General features: G+C 45.4%; 1 protein-coding gene across 4 annotated transcripts in view; it reads left to right on the forward strand.

Moving 5' to 3' along the window:
* The window catches only part of Sgk1 (serum/glucocorticoid regulated kinase 1), a 124,327-nt gene extending 107,067 nt beyond the window's left edge, over positions 1-17,260 (forward strand). The window contains exons 1-12 of one of the 4 annotated variants that reach the window (XM_032894878.1): positions 9,358-9,544; positions 12,052-12,127; positions 12,539-12,614; positions 12,828-12,932; positions 13,033-13,116; positions 13,228-13,359; positions 13,617-13,729; positions 14,008-14,131; positions 14,603-14,698; positions 15,251-15,406; positions 15,510-15,599; positions 16,005-17,260. In XM_032894878.1, the coding sequence (XP_032750769.1) occupies positions 9,511-9,544; positions 12,052-12,127; positions 12,539-12,614; positions 12,828-12,932; positions 13,033-13,116; positions 13,228-13,359; positions 13,617-13,729; positions 14,008-14,131; positions 14,603-14,698; positions 15,251-15,406; positions 15,510-15,599; positions 16,005-16,172 (1,254 nt within the window). In that variant the 5' untranslated portion in view covers positions 9,358-9,510 and the 3' untranslated portion in view covers positions 16,173-17,260. Of the gene's footprint in view, positions 1-9,357; positions 9,545-10,941; positions 11,251-11,811; positions 11,903-12,051; positions 12,128-12,538; positions 12,615-12,827; positions 12,933-13,032; positions 13,117-13,227; positions 13,360-13,616; positions 13,730-14,007; positions 14,132-14,602; positions 14,699-15,250; positions 15,407-15,509; positions 15,600-16,004 lie in introns of those variants that run through there. The other 3 variants (XM_032894877.1, XM_032894879.1, XM_032894876.1) reach the window with 3 other exon arrangements.
* The last annotated feature ends 10,353 nt before the right edge of the window (positions 17,261-27,613 follow it).

The following is a 27,613-nucleotide window of genomic DNA, read 5'->3' on the forward strand; positions in this document are numbered from 1 at the left end:
CCAAGATAGAGAGATGTAGATACAGATGGATGGAGCCAGCAAAATGTCTGGATCATAAAGGGAAGAGCCTCTGGGGAAGAGGAGGCCCAGCCCCTGGGTTGGAAAGTTCAGGGAAGAGGGTGGGGTGTGACAGCCACACCTTAGAACCAGTGGGAACTGAGGGATGTCCAGAGAAGTGGAGATCTACTTTGATATGTTAAATAGGAACTCTGCTGCTTGTGCTGGGTCTGAAACCCCAGTGCTTAATGTCTGGCACTTACTAAAAGCCATTCAACAAACGCTAACTATTATAATGGAAAATCAGACAAGTTGTGTCTAGAGAGGTGGCTCAGTGGCTAAGAGTACTTCCAGAGGATGTGGGTTTGGGTCCTAGCACCCACATAACCATCTGTAACTCCAGTTCCAGGAGATTTGACACCTGCCTTCCTTGGGCACCAAGCTGTCCACGGTTCACAGGCAAAACACCCACACACTAAAAATAAATCTTAAAAATGAGAAAACTTGGACAAGACCTTTACAAATGACTAGGATTATAATTAACAACAGCCTATGAGGACATATGCCTAATTCTATAGTGGCCAACTCAGCTGCCTTTCTGGTGGCTGTGGCACTAGGAAAAACTGCCCCTGTTCCTCACCTGGGTAAAGCAGAGGGCTTGGGTGAGGGAGAGCTGGTGTGCTGACCACCTCAACTACCACCCAGGCCCAAGTCCGGGGCCCACATGGGTGAGTTGGCCCACTCCTAACATCTATCCTGTACATGAGCTGCTGGAGCCCATGAAGGGGCTGGTCCTGCAGAGCCAAAGAAAGCTATGGGATCTTCATGATACAGGCAACTCCAGGACATCCGAGAGGAGTCCTACATAAGTCTTAAGCCAGAGGCCTTGAACCTTGAACTTGCAATGAGTATTTGCAAGAAAAGGCATACTATTTTACATGCTGTGAACCACTGCAGCTTCCACTGTGAGATGTTTTTATTATTTAAATTTTGGTTGTTGTTGCTTTTTTTTAAAATTTTGAGACAAGGTTTGTATACTAGGCTGGTTTCAAACAGAGATCCACCAGTCTCTGCCTTCTGAGTGCTGGAATTAAATGCACCATCACTGTCCAACTATAATGTTATTTTTAAAAGAGATGGAAAGGAATAATAGTCCAGAGGACCATATAATGTCCATTTTAAACTTTTAGAAACCTGTAATCTCTAAAAATGCAAAAAATTTAAGAGATGGGGGCAGGAGACAGAAGAGCGTCAGGTAGGAGTTATGTAGAAACCATTTGTCATGTCCGTTTCTGCCCTTCAGTTATTTCTCGTCATGATAAACACAAGGCCAGGTGTGAGGTTGTGTGCTTATAATCTTAGCGATCGAATGGTGCAGGCAGAAAGATGAGCTTGAGGTAACCTCAGCTACATGGGGAATTCTGGGCTAGCCTGTACTGCACGGAAGCCTGTCTTTTTTTATTTTTTTTTCAGATTTATTTTTATTTATATAAGTACACTGTCGCTGTCTTCAGACACACCAGAAGAGGGCATCGGATCCCATTACAGATGGTTGTGAGCCACCATGTGGTTGCTGGGATTTGAACTCAGGACCTCTGGAAGAGCAGCCAGTGCTCCTAACTGCTGAGCCATATCTCTAGCCCCCAAATAATCTTTTTCTTTTATTTTAACTTTTGCTTGATAAATTGGTGCAGTGCTCATCTTGCATAGACTTGAAAAGAACGTTAAATTATTTGCCACCGAGTGGGATGACAACATACAGAGACCCATATCAAACCTGGCAGGAAAAGTTATGAAAGTACTCTAAAGTCTACCGAATGCAGAAGAATGGAGATGTTCAAGTCTCAGGATGTAACATCTAAGGCTTTTAATTGCTTAGCATGAAACCAGAGCCATACTGCATTTTCTCATCTCTGTGATAAAAAAGCCTATGTGTATAGTGGATAACATGTTATGACATACATGCATTATAATTGCAAATGGATATATTTCCCAGAACACTATATCCTAGAAGACAGTAACGAAGAGATATCTCAGTAGGCAGAACTTTAGAAAGTGAATCTGGATGCACATAGATTGCAAGCAATATGGCCACAAGCATTCCTGTCTATCAATGCTTGGGATGTGGCTACTATACTAGTTCAGTGAATGGTCAGAGACTTGGAAGGAACATGGTTGGGAAAAGGGGTGACATGGATATGTGGGTAAGAGGTGTGTGGGCTGAGCTTCTCTGAGTTTACAAAGGATAGGACATTTTCATGTCCCATATGAATGCTAGCCAGAGGGTGGTCTCAGCCTTTAAACCTTACATGGGTTGATGGTATGTGCCCATAGTCCCAGCACTTAGAACATGGAGGTAGTAGGATCAGAAGTTCAAGGCTACCTAGGACTACAGGGTCTCTAAATAAGTTTAAGAGGGTGAGTCTATTAGCAACCATCATAGCGGCAGACAGGCAGGCATTGTACTGGAACAGTAGCTGAGTTTTTATTGAGTACATCGCCACTACCCGGCTGGCCAACATAACCTCGTAACCCTTCCCAAACAGTTCTACCAACAGGGGATCCAGTATTCAAATACATGAGCCTATGTGGTCAATCCTTACTAAAACCACCAAGAGATACAGTGAGTTAACATAAGTTTCTACTCACCAAAGCCCCTCACTTTGGTCACTACTGTCTATCCTAAGTCTATGCTGATAGATAGCCAGCCAGTTGAATCCCCAATGTGGTGCCATTTCCCAGAGCTGCAGTCCCAGGAGTCAACTTTACCGGCAAGCTGATTCTATTGTGTCACTCCCATTGCACATAAGAGCACATTTTGTCTTAGTTGACTTGTTAGACTAGTTAGTCTTGTCAACTTGACTATATCTAGAATGAACTATAATCCCAAATTGGAAGGCTCACTTTTGATCCTGATCTTGAGGCTGGGCAGATACAAGTTTCTGACTTGGATCTTGGTATGGAGATCTTGAGGCAAAGTGGCTACCAATCCCAGGAGTTTAAGGCAAAGAGATCTCTGAGTTCAAGGTCACCTGGGACAAAGCTAGTCCCAGACCCAGGCGTGGTGGTACACACCTTTAATCTGGGACACGCCTTCTGCTAGAGACTTACACAAGGACACTGAAAGAAGGAAGAGTCTTTTTACCTGCCTGCCTCATGGGACGGAGCCACCGATAGGTCCTTGGACTTCCGTTCTCAGCTGCTGCTGATCCTTGTTGGAAGTTGGACTAGACTGTAAGTCACCAACCAATTCTCTTACTATAAAGACCACCCATAAATTCTGTGACTCTAGAGAACCCTGACTAAGACAGACATTCTGGATGTAGAGTAATTTTCCTTTCATATCCTGCTTCTGCTGAGTTCCAGTATTACACATTCCACACCTGAAGACCTACAGCAATGTGCTTAAGCTTGTGGAATCTATCAGCCTTCTCAAGGTTCCCATATCCTGTAGCAGATGATGAAGTGAGAGAACACTTGTTACAAGGAAAGTACTCAGCAGGCAGGGTGGGGCAAGATTCTTCAGAAGGCTGCATGTGACTAGAAAGAAAACAGACTTCCCAGTGCTTGGTCCCCAGTTAGTGGAAGTGTTTAGGAAGGATTAGAAAGTGTGGCCTTCTTGGAGGTGTGCAACTTGGGGTAGGCTTTAAGGTTTCAAAAACCCATGCCAGGCCCAAGTTCATGTTCTCTCTCTCTCTCTCTCCCTCCTTCCTTCTCTTTCTACCTGATCCCAGTAGACCAAACTGTAAAGCTTGCAGCTACTGTTTCAGTGTCATGCCTGCCTGCCTGCTTCCTACTGAAATGATGATGGCCTGGCCTTCTGAAACTGTAGACCAGCCCCCAATTCAGCGCTTTACCATATAAATTGCCTTGGCCATGGTGTTCTCTCAAAGGAATAGAACAGTGATACGCTGTATGCTTTCTCCCATATGTTCTCCATAGCTAGGGCTCGTGGTTACCAGCCCAAGGATGAAGGGTTCTGAGTGGAAATTATAGCACCCATTACATCCCTAATGACTCACTAACAAAAGTTTTACTTCCCGTCTCTAAATTCATGCCCTGTTGGCCTAGATAGCTTAGTTCCAGAGGGAAAAAATGTTTCTATTAAGAGACACAATAAAAAAATTCCATTGAATTGGGAGTTAAAATGTTTCCATTGAACTGCTAGTTAAAACAGATGGTTGGCCGAGTCAACATGGTAAGAAGGGGGTTACAATGTTGATGGGGTGACTGATCTGGCCCAACAAGAGGAGACTGGATGAGTACTTGAGTGGAGGCAAGGAAGCACATCTTAGTTCAGGCACTTCCGTGTTTTGTTTCCTCATTAAAATTAATGGGAAATTACAGAAACCCAGTCCAGGACGAAATATGAAAGGCTCAGACCCTTCAGTAATGAAGTCTGTCTCACTCTCCCAGTTTAGAGAACAAAAGAGCGTAGAGTTTACTGAGGAAGGGGGGAGATAGAAGCAGGTAATGAAATTGATCGTAAACACCAACTACACTTCCGTGACCAGTTACAGAAAGAGCCTCGCCGCCATGTTTTATTAAGATTACCTCTGAACATACAGTGGGTATATTGATCAAATGTTCTTATTCCTCTTTATTACCTTTCCATGTAACCTAAGATATTGACTTTGTATTTTATTTAAGACGTGGGATATCAGGAAGAGTAAAGACTATCTCTTTTGGGGAAGAGTATTACTGAATTTTTGGTTGTACATAGAGTGGATATTTCATGTTAGGTAAAGGCATTACATTGTTATCTTTAATTCGGGAATTAAGCATGGTTTAAAGAGCTCTGTGTACATTTTAGACTGAGAACAGATTAATTTCTGATGGCTAATTGTAGGTATCACTTTCACTGAATTAAGGGAAATGGGTAAAGGATTGGGTTTATTGTGTTTTCCAGAGGTGTCATGTGTGTGGGTGGATTGAGCTGGGAGTGTTCTACCTGCTGTGGGCTGGAGGCCTGAATAAAACAGAGAAGGTAGTCTCTTTAAATTCCTCACCTGTATAGACAAACCCTTCATTTCGTCTTCATAACTCCAGATTACGCGTGTTTTGCCCCCAGTGCCAGACATGAGGGTACGTGCCTGTAATCTCAGAATTTGGGCAGTAGAAGCAGAAGGATCAGAAGTTCGTTATCCTTGGCTAACACTAATTTCAAAGCAGTATGGGCTCCATGAGACCCTGTTTAAAAGCAAGGGAAGAATGCAGAAGAAATGTATACATTTCCAAGCATCAAATGTGTCCCAGGTCAGATTTTAATGACTTCAGGGCACAGCTAGGTCTTAAAAGTAGCTAGGTTTGGGGTTGGGGATTTAGCTCAGTGGTAGAGCGCTTGCCTAGGAAGCACAAGGCCCTGGATTCGATCCCCAGCTCGGGGGAAAAAAAGAACCAAAAAACAAAACAAACAAACAAAAAAAGTAGCTAGGTTTGGAACTTCTTTAAAGCTTTTAGATAAGTGTTTGGCAACTTAGTAAACTACGGAACATGGCCTCCTTGTGTGCATGGCCTCCTGTGTGCAGCCAGGCCACGCTGTCTTCTAGTAATAGAATGATCTAGAAAAGCTCTTGGAACACTCGGCCCTTCCTTGACCTTCCAGACCCCACCTCCTTCAACAGGTTCAGATCAGCCTTCATTCTATCTCAACAGTGAACAATTAAAGCCGCCCTCCCACAGCCTCCCTTTCCACTGCCTTTGACTCTCAGCGGCAGCCTTTACTTCAGACACTTGGTAAATTATCCTGGCTTTCAGTTCCTAGGGGCGTTGTCTTTGGGAGCATTGTAGGTGGGACCCTGGAACAAAGGTAGCAATCTTTCAGCCCTTTATCCTGGAATTCCTACCACCCAGGCCAATCTGTGGCCCCGAGGGGACTGTGCAAATGGCTTAATCATTGTGTACTAACTGGGTTTGTGTTGTTTGAAGCCTTTGTTGTTTTCGAAACAGGGTTTCTCTTTGTAGCTCTGGCTGGCTGAGTTGGTTTCAATTTGCAGACCAGACTGTGCTGGTCTTACAGAACTTAACCTGCCTCTGCCTGCTTCTAGAGTGCTGGGCTAAAGGTGTGGGCCACTTTGTCTCCTTGCTTGAAGCCTTTTATATGAAGCTATAAGGCATGTGTATCGCCAACAGAGACAGTCATGTCTTCCGTATGAAAAGTCCATCGTGAAAGAGGCATATAATAAATTCTTTATGTTCATTATTTTTTATGATTGATGGGATGGAAATATCAGTAGCCCCACTCTACAGATGACAAGATTAGGGTGTAAATTCTTGCAGAGAGCAGGCCTCAAGCAGAGTTAAGTATTTGACCAGGCACTCTTCCACCATCTGTACTCTCTGTAACTCTTAAGCTTGTGCAAGGGGCATGAAAAGTAAGAGCACTGACTGCTCTTCCAGAGGTCCTGAGTTCAAATCCCAACAACCACATGGTGGTTCACAACCATCTGTAATGAGATCTGACGCCCTCTTCTGGTGTGTCTGAAGACAGCTATTGTGTGTGTGTGTGTGTGTGTGTGTGTGTGTGTGTCTTTAAAAAAATATGGTCAAAATGAAAGACTGTTAGTGTACAGGAAAAGACATCAAGCAATTAACTCTCCAGTCCCCCAATACAATACTACTATCATGTTGTCTTTTTTCCTTTCTGCCATCTGTGGGCAGGGTTTGTAGGACACTGTGGCCTGGGGCTGACCTCAACTTCATTAGCTGACCTCAACTTCATTAGCTTCTCGAACAATTACAGGGTCAGGATGATAAGATTTAAGGAGAGACTTGGACTATGAGCTAAGTAAGGCTTTTAGCTTTCACCCTAGTTTGACAGATCTGCCAGAGGTGATTTCTTTCTGTGAACACTTTGGAAATAGGGAGGGGTGAAAAAGAGCCCCCTTACTGTTTATCTTGGTTCTAATTTTCCTAAGCATTTCTTAATGGATCTGCAAAGAAACACCAGGTTCTGTGTTCTTGATGGTGAAGACCAGGTTTTGAGATCTCCTGGGATGGGAGCTTCACTAGTGGATTCGCCCTGGAGCAACTAAAGCTGGGGAGGCAGAGAGCATTGGCTCCTCAACCCTGTTCACTGTTTAGATTAATTAGATTGTATTTGATGGTAAGGGGCCTTTTAGAATGTAAGTGCATAGCCATACAGCCATGTAAACTGTATGTAAGGCTTCCTGTGAGGCCATGGTCTCTTGATGCTAGGTCATACACAGACACAGTATTTAATTTTGATTCAAAGAGTGCCCCAATTTCCTTTTCTAGTCATCAGACCATCATATTATTTTTCGTGATCAGGTAGAAACTTGCCAAAACATACTATTTTCCAGATAACTAAGAGTTAAACACAAGGCAAATATGTGTTCTACCTGTATTCTGCCAGATAAGGTTGTTGATATTTTATAAACCTTTTATTGGTTGCTCATTGCATGGTGCTAAGCCAGTGCCCTGGCTACCTCCCAAAGATGGAGTCAAGATGACCTTTCAGAGTCACAGATTCCTACCTGCCTGTTGCTACTGAGATTTCTCATTCTTCCAAGTTAAGAGAGCCTCCTGGCTTCTTCCACTCTCTCCCCAATTAACATTAAAAACTTCTGGAAAGAATGTTTGTGGAACATCGGCGTTATCATTTCTTGGGGAGGGGGGAGCTCTATAATAAATGAAGCTGCAGCAGTGTGGGTTTTTAACAACTCTTAATGACATTATTAAGGATAATGTATACGTCTCTTGTTTTCTCCTGCATCGCCCATCTTTATGCACGTCATTTTGGACAGTTACAAATATGGATGGTAATAATTAAGATAGAAGCCGTGCTCCAGAAATAGATGCTTAGCCACCACTTGTCCATAATAGCTATCATGAATCAACTCGTTTGTCATCAATTTCCCTTGGGGGATTACTATTTTAATAAAAAGACATGCTCTTAGCAACAGCCCCCAACAAAAGCTCATCAATTCAGCCTCTCTCTCTCTCTCTCTCTCTCTCTCTCTCTCTCTCTCTCTCTCTTTCTCATATAATAATTGTATTTTTCTGGTGTTTCTGTGTGTTTTGAGGATTCCCCAAGGAAAGTTCACTGCTTACATCACCGGCGAGTATAAATTGCACATCTGTGTTCTGGAGCAATACCAGATCATGTTTTCTTGTGATCAATGAGATATCTAGGCCGTCAAGACTTGGGGAGTAAAAAGGAGCTCAAGAGGAGATGTACCAGAATATCTAGATAATGCATTTCAAACCAGTTCCTCCAGTATATGGAAAAGTCATCTTCTGTAAAGCTTTGAATTAAGTTATTTTAAACCGTCATGTTTCAGCGTTTGTATAGTCCAGTTTTCAACAGCAATAGGAACAAGGCAGTTTTCTAAAATACTAACAGATATGTTCTGTTTACATCTTGGTAAACCAGTTCCATTAGAGTCTTGGTTGTCGTTTTACCCATACTGACCCATACTTGTGAGACCACTGGCTTGAGAGTTTGGGCTGGTTTTTAAGCCAGCCTCCCACCAAAGCTCTGCACTTTCTGGCTGCGGGAAGAACTGCAGGGCCTTGCCCTGGGACACATTAAAGCTCCAGGGCAATCCGACCTTCTGGAGTTCTCCCAGAGAACTCGATCGCCCTCTAGCCTGCACTTCTACTGAGTCGGTCAGGCAAGTTCGACTTACCCAGGAGGGAGGCTCTGGGAAGCCGCCAGCCGATAACCTCTCGGTAGCAGGACTACCTGGACCAAGGAAGGAAGACTAGATCAAGGGGCAGCGACAAGCCCGGGCTGTTAACAGGAGCATCGCACAATCCCTCCAAACTCCCTCCTCCCTACACCGCTGTGTGTCACCTTCCTGTTCGGAAGTCTTAGTAGGTTGCTGGGACAGAACTGGGGGCGCCTGCTCCACCCATCAGGTGTCCGGTTGGAAGAAAAGCCAGTCTCAACAACTTGATTCCCTCTCTGTTAAATGATAAGGTTAGCAGACCGTCCGTCTCCAATCCCTGACCATTCCGGGCATGGAGCGGAAGGGGCACATCCAAATCGTTCCCTTTCTGTTCCAACCACAAATATATGGTTGAGCTTTCTCTTTATTGCACTTGGAGGCCTCTGACTTGAATTCCGTGTTCCTTTTGGAATGCATGCCAGCTTCCCTGGGAGACCAGACCCTGTGCATGTGTTTTGAATTTTTTTCTGGACTGATTTGTGGTGATAATCAGTTAAGTTACATTTCTTGTATGTCTTGCTGGTGAAATAAGCCTAGGACGCTGATGACTGTAATTTTCTGGATGATGTTGCAAGAATAAATAGCTCAGTGTTGAACTTTGCAGCTTGCTCCCTTCCTGTATGTAAATTCCCTTTAGATATAAAGTGAGACTCGGAACAGAACTGCAATAGTAAGCAGCCTCTGGCTGGACTTGTCATTTGGTACTTCCAGTCCTGTCAGAGGCACATAGCCTCCAGGCTAACTCTTTCTGTAACTAGCTCTTCCTGCGACCTCCCTTGGTAAAGTAACCCCAGCCTTCGCCTCTGCAGCACTGTGAAGAATGAGAGAGGAGGCCTTAAGATCCCCTTGGAAAGGTTCGTGTTTTGAGTTCTGTAGTTTGGATGGGGTGGATAAGACAAAGATACCATGGAGATGCATGAGGATGCTCCTAACATTAGGTGATCCTCGGGAGGGTCTCTGGAAGACTTCCTGATTTAATGGTTTTAAACAAATAAGCAAACATCTTTGTGGAGAATTGGTGTTTCAAAACAAACGTTTTCTGGAGGGGAAGTTACCAGGCAGGTGTGGCGGGGGCAGGGCCGGACTGGGCTAAATAAACGACTGGTACCACATGGTTTGGAAGCACTCACTGGCAATAACAAATTCATAGTTTATGCAGAATCCAAGCACAGAAAAGGCATGGGCTGGTTGCTATGATTTGGAATCGCCTACACCTTGTTTTAGTTTGGAGTGCCAATTTCAGGCACTCTAAGTGCATTTAGAAGAATGTCTACTAAGCAAAATTTCGTCTCCAGAGATGTGCGTCCCGCTCTCCTGGTCTCTAGCTGTCCAAAGTGAGCAAATCAAGAAGCAGCCGAGCCTAGAGATCATGTTAGGTGATGGGAGGTGGCCGCTGCTACAAAACAAACTCGCCCAAGACGAGGGGAAAAGCGCTTCGCATTGCTTTCCCTAACCCGACAACTGGTATTTTGTAGTGTGTCAGTTCTAAAATGCTAGGCCTTTCGCATCAAGGGGTCATGGCAGGGCAGTTACGGCAGACAGCACTGCCAGCGCCAGGTACTGGCCCAAGTAGCCGCCTTCCCGGCCCTGGCCCAGACCCGGTGCTCCAGGCTTTCTAGCCAGCGCTGGCGCGCGTCCCCACGTTGGCGGTGAAGCTGCAGCGACAGGCAACCCCCAGCGGCGGGGTTACTGCAAGGCATTTCACTCCTGCCCAACTCAGGCTGCCTCCTGCAGCTTCGCTCTGTCACCAGCTTTTTGAGACGAGTCTCTTACTAATATCTAAAGAGTTAACGGGGTTCAGTTATATGAACTTGCAAAAAACCAAGCAATAATATATAATTAAGTCTACCTGGATCAGCCATCAGGTAGCCCAAAGGAAAAACGGACGAGGTTTAAGACAATGCAATGCAATCTTGCAGATTTCTTTTGAGAGAGGGGCAGGCATTCGGGCAAGGGTATTGACTGCGCAAGGGTCACTCCAGGTCGGCCCCGGAGAAAAGCCCCTGCTCCCTCTTAACTTGCCACCTCCTCACGTGTTCTTGGCATGGCTAGGATTAAAATTTGCAAGGCTCAAAATTTATGCGGAAAGGACAGAATGTTCTCGGAGATTAGTTGGAAAAAAAAGTGAAATGAAGATTGTACTTTTTTTTTTCTTGTAGCGCAGAGACTTATTTCCGCCCCCTCCCCTACACATTCCTGACCTCCCCCCATAGCCTTCCTTCCTCCTCTTCCAAGTTCTGGGATTTTTCAGTCTTGCTTGGTTTTGGCCAAAAGCACAAAAAAGGCGTTTTCGGAAGCGACTCGGCCGTGCACAAGGGCCATTTGTTTGTTTTGGGACTGGGGCAGGAAATCTTGCCGGCCTGAGTCACGGCGGCTCCTTCAAGGAAACGTCAGTGCTCGCCCGGTCGCTGTCGCCCGCTGAGCGCCCCTCGGTTCGCGGCCATGGGCGAGATGCAGGGCGCGCTGGCTCGGGCTCGGCTCGAGTCCCTGCTCCGGCCCCGCCACAAAAAGCGGGTAGAGGCGCAGAAAAGGAGCGAGTCCGTCCTGCTAAGCGGACTGGGTAAGTGCCACCGCCCGGCTCGCCCGGACTCCGGGTCCGCGGAGATCAGGGAGGAGTACAGCGGGGGAACCTGGAGGCTGCGCGCTGGGCTGGGGACAGGGCACCGAGGAGGAGAGAGAGAGGGGGGAGAGGTGAGCGGTGAGCCGTGCATTGCGGTGTCCGCTCGGGCAGCACGGGAGAGGAAATGGAAAATCACCGAGGCTCTCCACCCCTCCGGTTCCTTCCTCCGGCCCAGGCGGACAGAGGCAGAGTGCATCCCGGCAGGGTCCTGCTCGCGCAGCCCATGGAAGCCTCGGTTCTGCCTGGGGCGACTGGCACGAATCGCCCAGGACACGGCAGCAACTCGCCCATCTTCCCGCAACTCGATCTACAGCTTGCTGGGCGGCTGGGGCCGGGCGGGCCGGCGGGCGGGGCCTTGTTGTAGGCGGGGCCCCGAGTGACTTCCTGGTCCCGCCTGCCCCGCCCCCTGGAGGCTCAGGGCTTATAAAGTCGGTCGCAGAGCCGGAGCTCACTGTTGGCTAAGCCGGTCTCACTGCTCCTTTCAGTCTCTCTGGGCACTTTCAAAGTATCGGGGCGATGACCGTCAAAACTGAGGCTGCTCGAAGTACCCTCACCTACTCCAGAATGAGGGGAATGGTAGCTATTCTCATCGGTGAGTGCTGGAAAAGCACCAGACTTGTGTAGGAGAGGCGCCGTGGAAATGATCCGGGGTTTTGAAGGTTCAGGATCAGATTAGCGTGTGGCGTCGGACGTTACAGAACTGCCTAACCCCCTTCTTTTCTCTCTCTCTTTAAATTACAGCTTTCATGAAACAGAGAAGGATGGGCCTGAACGATTTTATTCAGAAGCTTGCCAACAACTCCTATGCATGCAAACAGTAAGTTTTGGGTTATTGGGGGAAAATTGAAAGAATCGTTTAAATTTACTAGCAGCTAAAACTTACTTGTTCACGGTGGCGGCGGGGAGCTGAAGTCTTTCCCCCGTGGTAGATCTCTTCTGGTATTGAGCATTTTGCTTATTTAAAACATTTTAAACATTATTTATGGGTGGAGTTTGGCCTGGAGATGTAAGATTAATTCTTGAGAATGCTTAACCAAAATCCATGTCCCCTCAACAAACAAACCTTAATTTGCATTTAACTGGTTTGTTTTCCTTATGGTTTTTTGGAAGTAATTCATTCTGATGTTTTCAGTTTAAATACCGAACGGTTGAATCAGAAATAGAACTTTTATGTATGTGTGCCCTCTGGTGGTGAATTAAGTTTCTAAAACAGCCCTTTAATCTCCAGCCCTGAAGTTCAATCCTATTTGAAAATCTCCCAACCTCAGGAGCCCGAACTTATGAACGCCAACCCCTCACCTCCGGTAAGTATATCTTGTCTGCTGGAGGAGAAATCATAAATGTATCGGTTGTTTTCTGTAGTGGTCAGTCAAAGTGGGATGGTTCCCAGCATCACAAATGTTTAAGTACTGAGTCACTGTGAGGCTTTGAAAGGCGTATTTCATAAAGTATTTTATGTGTTAGCAGTAAGGCTGTGTGCAGCTTACGTATTAAAGGATGACCGCCTTCTTTTCTAGCCAAGTCCCTCTCAACAAATCAACCTGGGTCCATCCTCAAATCCCCACGCCAAACCCTCTGACTTCCACTTCTTGAAAGTCATCGGAAAGGGCAGTTTTGGAAAGGTAAGTGCAACCCTGAAAACTTTGCAACTAGGCATGCGTTCACTTTTAATATTCTCCCCAAGGAGGATGGGAAAAATGACTGTCCCGGTTGACATTTCAGGTTCTTCTAGCAAGGCACAAGGCAGAAGAAGCATTCTATGCCGTCAAAGTTTTACAGAAGAAAGCCATCTTGAAGAAGAAGGAGGTAAGGGTGACACCTGGTGGCAGGCCTGGTGAAGAACTTTTTTTACCCTGTGGTTTGCTACCCTGTTGAAATCTGAATTTGCCCCATTGAATCTCTTCTCTTCCTTCCTAGGAGAAGCATATTATGTCAGAGCGCAATGTTCTGTTGAAGAATGTGAAGCACCCTTTCCTAGTGGGCCTTCACTTCTCTTTCCAGACTGCTGACAAACTCTACTTTGTCCTAGACTACATTAATGGCGGAGAGGTAAGCTAACCGTAAACCTTGATTTGGGGGTCCAGGGGGAGCTGCTCCTGTTTGCCTTGCTTGGTTGGGGTTTGAGACGAGCTTGTAAGATACTCAAAGGAGAGAAATTACCAGGATTAGCATTTCCATGAACTTACCAACTTACTCATAGTTAAGCTATCATTTCAGGCTGCTTCCCACAAGCTTTGCCTCCTGACTTCTATGTCAGGGCCTGATTAAAGGACCCTACTCAGCCTAGGTTTCTTTGTTTCTTGCAGCTGTTCTACCATCTCCAGAGGGAGCGCTGCTTCCTGGAACCGCGTGCTCGCTTCTACGCAGCTGAAATAGCCAGTGCCTTGGGTTATCTGCACTCCCTAAACATCGTTTATCGGTGAGCCAAAGATTGGAACTGCCTTGCTGGGAAAGAGGGAGGCCAGGTTGAGCCCCTGGGGCTAAAATAATGAGTGATTATGTGCATATGTGCGGTTTGATTACTTCTGAAGCTTCCTTAGCTTGTGGGTTGTCTTGACTCCCAATGCTAACAAAGGCTCCTTTCTGTGATTGGCTATGGAACGGGAGTGGATTAACAATTAATACCCCTAGCAATCTTTACGGAGGATTTGTGATGAAGTCACATTAACCTGTGTAACCACCTCTCCCCCCCCACAGAGACTTAAAACCAGAGAATATTCTCCTAGACTCACAGGGACACATCGTCCTCACTGACTTTGGGCTCTGCAAGGAGAACATCGAGCACAACGGGACAACGTCCACCTTCTGTGGCACACCTGAGGTAGGCCATCCTCCTGACTCATCTACCCACACCCTTCCAAGAGATAGGTATGCATGCAGTAACACTTTTAAATTCAAAAAGAGGAATAAACGCTCAAGCAATGCCTTAGTACAACTCATTGAAGTCAGATACTATTTATTTGGTTCACTCTTGAGTATTCCCAAGGCGGCCTGCTACTGTTTATCCCAACTAGCTGTTTATGACATGAGATCCTCGTGGTACCACTAGGTACCAAGTTGCTCCCTAAATATATCAGTATACACGTAGGGGACCAATAGACCTCCAAAAGTACAGAGGTTTTAACTAAGAAGCAATTGAAATACACACACACACACACACACACACACACACACACACACACACACACACACTCAGAGCAAGTACTCTGGTTCTGGTCTTTTCAAAGCACATGCTCGCTGTGAGGACTGCTTGGTTCTGAGAGCTAACCTCTCCTGATATGTGTCATTTCAGTATCTCGCTCCTGAGGTTCTCCATAAGCAGCCGTACGACCGGACAGTGGACTGGTGGTGCCTCGGGGCTGTCTTGTATGAGATGCTCTATGGCCTGGTGAGTAACACACAGAATCATGCCCGTGACACTTAGAAAACCTTTGTGGATCTGCTCATGTAGGGTTAGGTACTGTGGCTTGTCCTTATCAGTAGCCTTATCAAAAGCTAATAAAGGAGACACTGGTTATTTTACATTTTACAGTTTTATAAAGTCTTCTGGATATTTTTTTTTTCAATAGTCTTGTTTGAATCTTAGGGTAGGCCCTGGAAATTGTACCGAGCAACATTCCCAACTCTTCTGCACAGTTTACTTAACCTGTTCCAGTATTAGCCCCAACACACACACACACACACACACACACACACACACACACACACACACACACACACACACACAGAGTAAAATAGGGAAGGGACCAGCTCAAATCCAGCTTAATACGAGCTTAGCAAGCATTGAGGAGGGAAAAAGAGAAGGATAGGAAGGAGGGGAGAAGAGAGAAAGGGAACAGTTCATGTCTTCATAGTTTCCCTGCTGTGTGTCTGCTCAGCTCTGGATTTGAGGCAGTTTTTGATCCCCCATGAATCTGAAGGAATTCCCTTCCTTTGCCAGCCTCCGTTCTACAGCCGGAACACAGCCGAGATGTATGACAATATTCTGAACAAGCCTCTCCAGCTGAAACCAAATATCACCAACTCAGCAAGGCACCTGCTGGAGGGCCTCCTGCAGAAGGACCGGACCAAGAGGCTGGGTGCCAAGGATGACTTTGTGAGTGTCCTGCTGTCACGGGACCTTGGGGGAAGAAACCTTGACCTCATGACCTTATATTAGAGTTCTCCCAAATCTAAATGAATCTGTTTCTTTTTAACAGATGGAGATTAAGAGTCATATTTTCTTCTCTCTGATTAACTGGGATGATCTCATTAATAAGAAGATCACGCCCCCATTTAACCCAAATGTGGTAAGTATCTGTCTCTGGTGTAAGAATAGTGAGACCCAGAAGGTTTCTTTTCTGTCAGAATTTGGAGAAACAAATAGCAGATACCATCTATCTATTGACCCATCATCCCAGGGGAGAATTATTTTACGTATGTTTTTATCCCAAGTTCGTTCAGTGAATATGAATGCATTTATTAACGTTTCCGGTCCTAGTGACATATATCTGTAATATCTGTACCTCAGGACTAAAGCAGGATAAGGAGTTTGAGGCCAGCCTAGGATACATAGTGAAACTTTGTAATCAACGAAATCTTTCTAAACTTTGGAACCTTTAAGAGTTCATAGTGGAGGGTATAGGACTTAAGGACTCCTGCCCTTTGCCCTGTGACCTCTTTAACGCTGAGTGTACTTCCCCTTCTTTTGACAGAGCGGGCCCAGTGACCTTCGGCACTTTGATCCCGAGTTTACTGAGGAGCCGGTCCCCAGCTCCATCGGGCGATCCCCTGACAGCATCCTTGTCACGGCCAGTGTGAAGGAAGCCGCGGAAGCCTTCCTTGGCTTCTCCTATGCTCCTCCTATGGACTCCTTCCTCTGAAAGCTCGCAGGATGGTTCCGAAGGATTTCCTCAGCGTTTTTCTAAAGTGTTTTAGTTAGCCTTTGGTGGAGTTACCAGCTGACAGAACATCTTAGAAGAGAAATTTGCACACCAGGAAGCTTGGCAGTCCCGCCTGCCGGGCGCTGCACGCGGCTTGACGCGGAAGCTTTCCGAAGAGCACATCCTCCTCTCAGTGAGCTAGTGAGGTCTTCATTTCTTTTCTTCCTTCCAACGTGGTGCTAGCTCTAAAGGAGCGTGAGAGTGCCGCCTGAGACGCACCTTGGTCTCAGTGAGAAGGAAGATGCAGGTCTAAGAGGGATCTCCGCAGGTCTGAGCTGTGATCAAGAATATTCTGCAATGTGCCTTTTCTGAGATTGTGTTAGCTCCAAAGCTTTTCCTATCGCAGAGTGTCCAGTTTTTGTTTTTGTTTTTTTTTGTTTTGTTTTGTTTTTTGTTTCGTTTTTTTTTTTTCCCAACCCTTGCGTATTTCCCGTGTGTGCAGTTAGTGTGAGTGTGCTATGCCTGATCACAGACGGTTTTGTTGTAAGCATCAATGTGACACTTGCAGGACACTACAATGTGGGACATTGTTTGTTTCTTCCACATTTGGAAGATAAATTTATGCGCAGACTGTTTTTTTTTTTTTTTGTAAGATATAATAACTAAAACCTATTGAAACGGTCTTGCAGTGACGAGCATCCAGATGCTTGAGGGAAGCATTGCTGCTACAAATATTTCTATTTTTAGAAAGGGTTTTTATGGATCAATGCCCCAGTTGTCAGTCAGAGCCGTTGGTGTTTCATTGTTTAAAATGTCACCTGCAAAATGGGCATTATTTATGGTTCCCCCCCAACCTTTGTTCATTTTCTTTTGCATTCCTGATTATTGTGTGTAAAGAAAGTCTGTACATTGGGTTATAACACTAGATATTTAAACTTACAGGCTTATTTGTAAACCATCATTTTAATGTCCTGTAATTAACATGGTTATAACATGTACACTCCCCCCTACTCACCACACAACTTTTTTGTGTGTGCGGTGAAACCAATTTTGGTTTGCAATAAAATCTTGAAAACTATTTGCACAAATTGTGTCGCTTGTTTAACTTTGTTATGTTTCGGTAAACTGGATTTAGGACGGGGGAAATAATGGATCAGTTTGAAGATAATTTCGGTAAGCTCAGGATAGTAGCACACACTTTCCATCTCCGTCACTTGGGAGACTGAGGCAGGGGGATTACGGATTGGGTGGCTTCCTTACTTCAGGGCCCTCGGAGGTGGGTGGGAGGCAGGTGGTAGTTTGCCAAGGCTGGCCTCATAACTTCTGGTGGAGGACTTTTGCTAGCACGTGAAGGCCTGGCTTGCATCTCCAGCACTGAGAACATATTCTACCTTTACCCCCAGTATTTTGTGCTGCCAGTCATCAATCCATCCAAACAATGCAATAAGGTCATCCATTGTATATCACATCATGTTCCCTGTGTTTGACTGTCTCGTGAGGTCCTGTGGACGGCTTGTCCTCACATTGGGCTTATCAAGTGACAGGTAATTCTTTAAGCAAATATGAGGAAGTGGGGCTGGGCTCTGAATGCTTAGAGACATGACACAGGTTGTTGCTCTCTGTCAGGGCTGCGGACTCTGTTTGCTGAAAGGTAATCTGGGCAATACTATAGAGTGCCACCAAAGAGGGCACATTCATGTCATACATGCCCATGTTCCCAACACGCTCTCCCAGAATGGGCGAAAGGAACAGTTCCTGCCTAAACCAGTGGGAGCTAGCATCTCAAGGGCAGCCAGGTTGTGAGTCTGTCCGGCAGAGCCCTCCTCCAAGGTCTGTCCCACTGGAAATTAATACTCTTAGGGGATCCTCTCGAACCCCAGTCCTCTGGACCTTTGACACCAATGCTTAGCACTTCAAGGATGCCCAATGGATCCTGCTGTTGTCACCTGCACCTTTTCATCTGCCCTCCCCATTTGTATACAGTTCCCCCAAGGAGAAGCTGTGACCTTTCCCCTCTTCCGACTCATTGAAGGCCTCCACTTAGAGCCCCTGCCTGCACCCTGACCTCCAAGGCTTCTAGAGTCAGGCAAACCTTTGGCTTCCCTTATCCATCACGTTTGATGGAATGCGCTGACAGAGTAGCATTCAATGGGAAGAAGACTGCCAGCTCCCAGGCCTGCAGAGTGCATGGTGCAGTTGTGTTAGGCATTAGCTGCACGTTAAATTCCTTACCAAACCCAAACAACAAAAAAATCCCCGACTGTTTTCCAGGGAAACCATGCTGCCTGCTTTGGGCAGAGACTTGCTTCCCTCACCCCCACTACATTCTCATTGGCAACAACAGTTACAAACTATCCCTCCAACAAAAAAATGTTTACATTGTCCTTAGTGGCCAAGGTCTATGACCTCATTGGTTTCCCAGAGGACCCAGTTATAAATTAGAAAGTGTCTTTTGCTTGGGTTTTTAATTTTGTTTTTGATGTTTACTTTCTATTTTTTTGTTTGATTTTTGAGATAAAAATCTATGTAGTTCTGGCTGTGATATAGACCGAGCTGGCCTCAAACTCAAGATACATGTCTCTGAGTGCTGGAATTAAAGGCCTGCTCCACTAATTCTGACCTTCTTTGCCTTTTGAAAGACGAGATCCCATATAGCTCAAAGCTGGCCTCGAACATGTCATGCATAATGGCCTTGAACTCCTGCATCCCCCATCAAGTACTAGAATCTTAGGCATGTGCCATCATGCCTGACCTGAAGGCTTTTTGTTAGTCTGTTTCTTTAGTTATTTTGTTTTCTTTCTTTTTCCTTAGTTGGAAATCTGGTTTATCGGGATATAGTCAATCACTTCACACAGATATGAATTTATCCAGAACTGAAATATGCTGGAGGTGTGCCAAGGGCTATCAAGCAAATGAGAGATTGGATCAACACAGTTGTGTGGGAAGGGAACAAGACAGGAACAGGGCAGTAAAGAAGGAACAAGAGATCAATGGACAAACGGCAAATATTTGCTAAGTATTCTGATGCCAAATACGACATGTGAGGAGGTATCACTTATCTACGGGAGCGGGGCATGTCCCTGCCAACGTGTTCCTAGAGGCTCAGCCACTGAGGTAGAAAAGGGGACAAAGTGGCTCGGGTGTGGCAGAACGCACTCCTCATCCTCACACTTAGGAGGCAGCAGAATGGAGTCTGGACTATGTATAGAGAGATTCCATGGTTTAAAAGAGAATGGGGGGGGGGTTGGGGATTTGGCTCAGTGGTAGAGCCTGTCTCTTATACACATCTGGGGGAAGGAAGGAAGGGAGGAAGGGAGGGAAGGAAGAAGAGAAGGATAGGAAGGAGGAAAGAAGAGAGAAAGGGAACAGTTCTTCATAGCTCCCCTGCTATGTGTCTGCTCAGCTCTGGATTTGAAGCAATTTTTGATCCCCTATGCTTCAATGTGAGTTAGGCCATTCTCCTTGAACAATGTGCCGTGTCCTTGAGGAGACATGACATGATGCTCACCTATAACCATATGGGAGGTAATGAATGTGGAATCAAGGGAACGGGGGAAGTCCTGAGGCCCCCATGAGCTCTGGGACAGGGGACTCCCTAAGAGTCTCACTCACCAACAGGAGTTCTGGAAACTTTCCTGGGACGTGAGTTTGGTGCCGGTTGAGACAGGACTAGTCATGTGTTAGTCCCATTGTGCTCTGACCCCATGCGGGCTTTGTGTTTGATTTATTCTTCCTTCACACTAATCCAGCAACATCAAGGTCAAGAAACCATGTAGGAAGGTAATCTGCCAGTCAGTCCTAAGCCAACGTCAAATCATGGCACTCGGTTCACCAAGTCTGTCCATGCTGCCTGAGGTAGAAAACAGATACGTTCTTGTTGGCTGTTTCCATGAGAACTCACCAAATTAGTCAACCCAGCAAAGGCGCCATCTTGTATTATAGTAGCCAAAGAGATGGAGAGAAGAGAGAAGTTCTGTAGATACAATTCTATTGGTGGCTGGTGAAATACAACGGCAAAACCACACACACTGTAGAGGTAAACTAGGCGACCATCTTAGAAACGTGTTCATCAGTATGAACAAGATGAATGTGTATGTAACTGGTGGCCCACTGGTTTCAGGGAGGAAAGAGAAAAAAAATAAAAAAAATAAAAATTCTAATAACATTCATAGCAGTGTTATATATGTTGGCTCAAAGATAGAGCACTCCAAAGTTGACACTAATAATAGAGGGAATGAGGCAATGGCTGTCATATGGTAGAATACTATACAACAGAGAAGAACCACGCCTCGAAGCATCAGGAAAGAAATCTCACAGACAAAATGGAAAGTGTGTGGCTTGGCTTAAATAAACGTTACAAGCAGGAAAACAGGGTGAGCTGATTTGGAAGCGAGGATGTGGTTTATTCTCGGAGCAAATGTCCTATGGCCAAGAGGATCTGTGCTGAAGACAGTCATTGGGTACCACTTTGCTTTTTGATATTTTGTCAGGATCGGGCTGTGAACCTATAGCCTGTGCACTTTCTATGCTATTTTATGTATACAGGATTTCCCCCCTGTATATTCCTATGTACCATGTGCATGCCCGGTGCCTATGGACGTCAAAGTAGAGTGTTAGATCCCCTGGAGCTGGAGTACAGAAAGCTATAAGCTGCCATGTGGGTGCTGGGAATTGAACCTGGGTCCTCTAGAATATCAGCCAATGTTCTTAACCACTGTGCCATCTCCCTCAGCACATGCAGGTTTGTTTGTTTGTTTGTTTTGTTGTTTGTTTGTTTGTTTGGTTGGTTGGTTGGCTGAATTTTTGAGACAGGGTTCCAAGTCTACATCCCAGACTCTTCTAGAACTCATTATGTAGCCTAGGCTGGCCTTGAACTCATGGTAATTTTTCTGTCTCAGGATCCCAAGTGCTGGAATTATAGGAGTACACTACCATATACTTTCCTATATCTCTTATATAACAATAAAGATGTTAATAAAACATGAGCTTTCACAGAAACCAGCTATTAAAGGGATACGTAGAAGGGACACTTTACCCAATCTAGGGTCAGGCCTTGGGGCTAAATTCAGACTCTTTAGGAATGTGATGCTTGGGAAGCTAGTGGCTCAAATGGGGTGTCTAGGCAGAGGGAGATTGTGAATGTGAGGCGATAAAAAGAACTTCTTGGGTGCTGGGTAGCAGTGATGATGAGGTGGTGGTGGTCAGGGTGGTGGTGATGGTGATGGTGATGGTGATGGTGATGGTGATGGTGGTCAGGGTGGTGTGATGGTGATGGTGGTCAGGGTGGTGGAGGAGGTGATGGTGGTGGTTGTGGTTCTGGTGGTGGTGGTGGAGGTGGTGGTGGTGGTGGTGGAGGAGGTGGAGGTGGTGGTGGTGGTGGTGGTGGTGGTGGAGGTGGTGGTGGTGGTGGTGGTGGTGGTGGTGGTGGTGGTGGTGGTGATGGTGGTGGTGGTGGTGGTGGTGGTGGTGGTGGTGGTGGTGGTGGTGATGGTGGTGTTGGTGGAGGTGGTGGAGGTGGAGGTGGTGGTGGTGGAGGTGGAGGTGGTGGTGGTGGTGGTGGTGGTGGTGGTGGTGGTGGTGATGGTGGTGGTGGGGGGTGGTGGTGGTGGTGGTGGTGGTGGTGGTGGTGGTGGGGTGGTGGTGGTGGTGGTGGTGGTGGTGGTGATGGTGGAGGTGGTGGTGGGTGGAATCAATGGGACCTTTGCCAGAGGAAGTGACTCTGACAAAGCTGGATCCTATTCTAGTTCTTCTGACCAGCTTTCTGTCTTGAGGCAAGCAGAAACTGGGGCCGACCTCTCCTGACTTGACTTTCCAGAAGAGGAAATGCAGCCAGTGCTGTGGAGGAAGATCAGGCCAGGGGAGTCGGGGTTTGAAGACTGTTAGAAGTCACCTTCTCCACCATTGCCTTTTTCGAGCCTTTCCTCTTTCCTAGAAATTAGGGGCAGAAGATCTAATAATACCATTCTATCGTGATGTGGACTGTGTCCTTTCTGGTCTTGGACAGCATGCATGGGGGAGAAGTTAGATTCCAGAGGGAGTAAAGGAGAGGAGAGTTTTACTTGAGGCACAGGAAGCAATAGATAGGAGAGCAAGACAGTTCTCGCTAAGAGGATGGTGACTCAAAACAACAGTGGGCACTGGTGCTTTAATAGGAGTCATCTACAACCTTGACACAGCCATCCCAGCCATGGTGGCCTGTACAACAACAACAACAACAAAAAAAAAAAAAAAAAAAAAAAAGGGCATCGTGTAGGTATCCAGCCTGATGGGAGCCTTGGAGACAGGGAGAAGGATGACTCCAAGGCAAAACACGTTTATTATTTCCTTAATTAAAAGTGCTCCACCAATTTTGCTTGTCACAGCTGCCCCAGTTTCCAGAACAAAGGTCAGCCACCCAGCTGATCAATAACCAATCAAGTTAACTGGCAAAAGGCAAAAGGTTAGAATGCCGTCCATCACTACCTTACCCGGTCTGTCTTCAGCCATCAAATTCTATTGTATCCACCATGCGATTGTTTTTTTTCCCTGGGGGCACAATGATGGGAACACATTTTCAGGTGGTAGTCAGAAAAGTAAGAGAAACATGCTCATTGGAATCAGATTTGATAAATTATTATTATTATTTCTCTCACTGCAAAAAAAAAGTTACCTAACTATCTAAACTCAGAACTGAACAATTGGATTCTACTGTGGCTTAAACATATTCTATGCTTGGCTAAAGTGGTCAAGACATTCTTTAAACTGCAACATGGCCGACTTGCATGAGACCTTGCTTTCCACTCGTTTTCTGTGAAGGGCTCTTCTAGCACAAGGCCGGGAGTGGTGTCAGTATTTACTAAGAGTTTATCTGTTACATTGTGTTCGGGGCAGATGTCTGTGTGTGTTTAGACACCTTGGAAACTGCAGTGTCTGATGGGCAGGGTTCTTCTGTGTTCTCTTTCTTCTGTGTCCTCTGTCCTGGGCCCCACCTGGTTTGTCCTGGCAAGTAGGACATAATGTGTCATGACCACACCAAGTACAGTCTGTTCAGTCAAAGGCATAAATGCAGACAGGCACTCTGGTGAAGAGTAGAGCAAGGGTCATCAGCGTGAAGGCAGGGCACTTCATGTACACATTTTTATAGAAAGGGTGAATGGCTGTTGGTTTATCATATCTAGGTTTTAATATGACTTCTGATAAATGTTGTTTTTCTGCCTTTTTAATAATGTTGTTAATTCTTTGACACTCTTATACTTATGTACGATGTACGTTGATCATGCCCAGCCAACATCACCCCTCTCTACCTTCCCCAAGGACACCCATCCCTCCTCCCTCCCGATTGCCCTGTCTTTCTTATTGTTGTTAATAAGGCCCAGAGTCAGATTGCTGCTGCCCATAGGAGAGGATTGTGTGGCTATCACAGGGAACATGAACCACTCCCTATTGGCCGTGACCTCAAAGGAGAGTGACTTCTGCCACCACCAGCACCAGTGGCTCCTCAGATAGCTATAGGTTCTCTTGCTATTTTTTCTTAGTAATTTCTGACTCTTGCCATAGAATTCTAGAGGCCATAGTCACAAACTAACGTGAACTAAAGCACCAAATTCCGAGCACGTGGCAGTGTTGTTAGCTCCCACCAATCTGTCATATGGACAAGAGTCAAGTTACAGTTGGTCAAATTAGATAAACTGAAATTAAACTCAGAAAGATTTGGGATCCAAATTGACAAAGCAACCATTGTCTTTTCTTCTCAAAGATCATCATCAATAAAAAAAGGGGGTGGGGGGGGAGACAAACAGAAATTTATCTCAGGTTTCAATTAGATTATAACTTGCCTAATAGTGAACACTTTTGGGGAAATAAAAAAACATATTTCTTCAGATCAAAACTATTTGTTATTATAAAAAGACATAGCAAAACAAAAGAGTGTTAATGAGATGTTTTACTTTTAAAGTTTATACATAGACAGTGCTTCCATGTTAAATAACAACAAGGTGGGTGGAAATTGGGTACTGATTTTATAGACCTCTCTCTCTCTCTCTCTCTCTCTCTCTCTCTCTCTCTCTCTCTCTCTCTCTGCCATCTTCATCCTAGTTGGTCTTATCTGGAAGCTTATTAATTCTCCAGGTGTGTGTTTACTAGCAGAAAGTTTTACAAAACCGGGTGCCTCTACATTAGAATGTAAAGGGATTGTTTCTCAGTCTTCTGAATTCAACTAAGTCTAGAACTTTACCCTCCTGTGTGTCTGTCTGCTTTGTGTATGCATGCAGTTGGTGCTTTTGGGTGTGAGCGAGGCATGTTTGGAGACTGGGGAGGGGGGAACACTGGGTGCCCCATTCTCTCCCTGTCTGCACTATTCCCTTGAGACAGGCACCCTCACTGAACCTGGAGCTAGGTTGATGGCCAGCAAGCCCACTGATCCTCTTATCTCAACAACCTTCCCCACAAGGCTGGAGTCACAAGCAGCCATGGCGAATCCTGGCTTTTCATGAGTGTCAATTCTCAAGTCTGCAAGGCAAGTCACTCAGTTTGCCATCTCCTCAGCCTGGGCCAGAATTTTACGAGAGAAGGGGGGACGTGTCAGGTTGATTTTTAATAAACAAGTTATCCACAACGTTTATTGTTTTGAAAGTTTGAAGTTCACTTATGCCAGATGTGGTGGTGTGCACTTTAACACCCAATGCTTGGGAGGTCTGGTCTACATAGTGAGTTCCAGGACAGCCAGGGCTACATAGAGAGATCCTGCCAAACCAAAACCAAAACCAACCAACCAAACGCACAAAACCAACCAAACAACAATGAGAGAGGTGGGGGGGGGGAGGAGAGAGAGAGAGAGAGAGAGAGAGAGAGAGAGAGAGAGAGAGAGAGAGAGAGAGAGAACTTGACTTTTTGATCGAATGCTGGATGGCTGACATTGGTGCCGTGTGAGTTTTATGGTGCTGTGTGAGTTTTATGGTGCTCACGGCTTCTGTTACCTGAGGCTGAATATAAAGGAGAGCCGGCTGGTTTCTCTGCTATAAGAAAGTAAATAAATAAAAGTGGTGGATGCCCTGAGACAGGAGTGTTGGCTTGCAAGGTTGTTCTTTGCAGTCAGACATAAAGGCCAACAGCTCACCCTTCTGACATGCAGGGTTACTCGAGCAACAAGCTTTCTAAGCGCTCCATCACCACGACTCTCCTGTCACTTGTCCGGGACGCGCCTGCATGCTGTCTGGATGGTGTCCTGATTAAGGAATATTTTTCCTCGCCAACATTTCTACATTCCCATGAGTCACTATTCGAAATATCTTGTCTTTTTTCAATTGCATGGAACTATAAAATGTTAAAATCGGAGATCTAGCGATCCAGGGATTATAAATAATGCCTTCACAAGCCAGGCTTTCAAATCATATCTGAATAAGACGATCAAAGTCACAGGCAAGGCACTTTCTCACACACAAGCATACCTTCCTTTCAACGGGAAACAGACAGTGTGCTGTTGTTTTATTTTTTATTTTTTGAGACCTCAGACAAACAAGGAGATCATACAATTTTTTTGTGAGTAAAGACAAATTTGTCGTTGACACGGGTCATGTGATTTGTTTATGCAGAAACACAGTATTAGAACCAGGCCAGGTGAACCAAACCACATGTGCCTGTAATCTCAACAGGGGCGCTGTGGGGGGGTCTGGAGTTCAAGGTCACCCTGGCCTTCATAGCTAGCTCCAATCCATCCTAAACTTTATGACACTATGTCTTAAAAGATGCAACACTGAACACAAATCAAAAAAGTTTAAGACCTAAATGAAAGGGTTTAGCAGGGGGCCTCCTACGGCTGGCATCTACCTACCACCAAACCCAATAATTACTGTAAAGTTCCCCCACCAAAAAGGAACAGTAATGGAAATCTCTTAGATTTTTCATTGGCCTATGTTAGTTGTATGTAATCAAGGGCTTCATTACATCACTTTCATACAGGTACCCAATCTATTTTCATATTTATCTTCCTTATCCTTAAGTGTCCCCATCTCCTTTCTCCTTGTTAGATCTTTCTTCCAAACCTAGGCCTGCCTCTCTTTCTCTCCCTCTTTCTTTCTCTCCCTCTCCCTCCCACTCCGCCCCTCCGTAAGACCCAGTGAGTTTCATTAGAGTTGCTTACAGGAGTAGCGAGAGCAGGACTTGATTGAAAAATATGTCATAGATACATCAGGAATACAAAGTGTCGAAGGATTAACCTAACACAAACACAAACATTCTGTAGATAAAGACCAGGCTGGGCACGTAGGCTTGGTTGGAGGATGCCTGCCTGTCAGTCCCTAGACTCCAGGATACACCGTAAACCAGGGATAACCGTTGCCCAGGCCTTAGTACTTGGAGGTAGAGGCAGGAGGATTAGGAGTGCACATCACTCTCTGCCATGTAGCAAGGGGCCAGCCTAGGCTACATGAGACCTTGTCTGTAAATAAACCAATAGAATCTATGATACAAAAAGATATACTAAGACGCCAAAGCTTTCAAAATTTTTGATGTTTTTTCATAAGATGTTTTCAAATAGTTTTTGAACATAGGTTTTCTAAATTTCCCATGGAAACTCAAAACGGATTTTTTTTTTTTTGAAGAGAAGTGATTTGAAAGACCACTAGAGAAGTGCTATAAAAAGAGTACTGCTCACTAGTATTTCATTTAACACTGGTCTGAAAGCCAGCAGTGGTGCCATAGGCCTGTAGTGTTAGCACTTAAGCAGTAGAAACAGGAAGATCAGATGTCAGTCAACCAATCAAGCGATAGGTCAGAGTAGTTTGATTCCAAATCAAGTAAGTGGGTTATTTTCCAAATAATCTTGGGAAGTGATGACTAGTAGGTTGGAACTCTATTTCAAAATGTTTACATTTAGGGGTTGGGGGTTTAGCTCAGTGGTAGAGGCTTGCCTAGGAAGCGCCAAGGCCCTGGGTTCGTCCCCCCAGCTCGAAAAAAAAAAAAGAACCAAAAAAAAAAAAAAAATAGTCGGAGCCCTAAGTACATAGAGTGAAATGTGACGTGACTAGAAAAAAAGGAAAAAGCTCAAGCGTACCAAGTCATGTGATCAGAAATCATGTGACCAGCTAATAGCTGGTTAGGTGCACCACGGGTACGTCACGCTGGGGGAGGGATTCTTTTTCTTTTTCTTTTTTTTTTTTTTTAAGATTTATTTATTTATTTATTTATTTATTTATGTATGTATGTATTTATTTATTTAATGTGAGTACTCTGTCACTGTCTTCAGACACACCAGAAGAGGGCATCATATCCCATTACAGATGGTTATGAGCCACCATGTGGTTGCTGGGAATTGAACTCACGACCTCTGGAAGAGCAGTTGGTGCTCTTAACCACTGAGCCATCCCTCCAGCCCGGGATTCTTTTTCTACAACCCTACCTGTATTAGGAACCAAGAACACTCCCTGGACGAGCATCAAGATTGGAGCGTTGAATGTTGGGAAGGG

This window comes from Rattus rattus, chromosome 2, assembly GCF_011064425.1.
Source record: "Rattus rattus isolate New Zealand chromosome 2, Rrattus_CSIRO_v1, whole genome shotgun sequence".
In the NCBI taxonomy this organism is placed as follows: domain Eukaryota; kingdom Metazoa; phylum Chordata; class Mammalia; order Rodentia; family Muridae; genus Rattus; species Rattus rattus.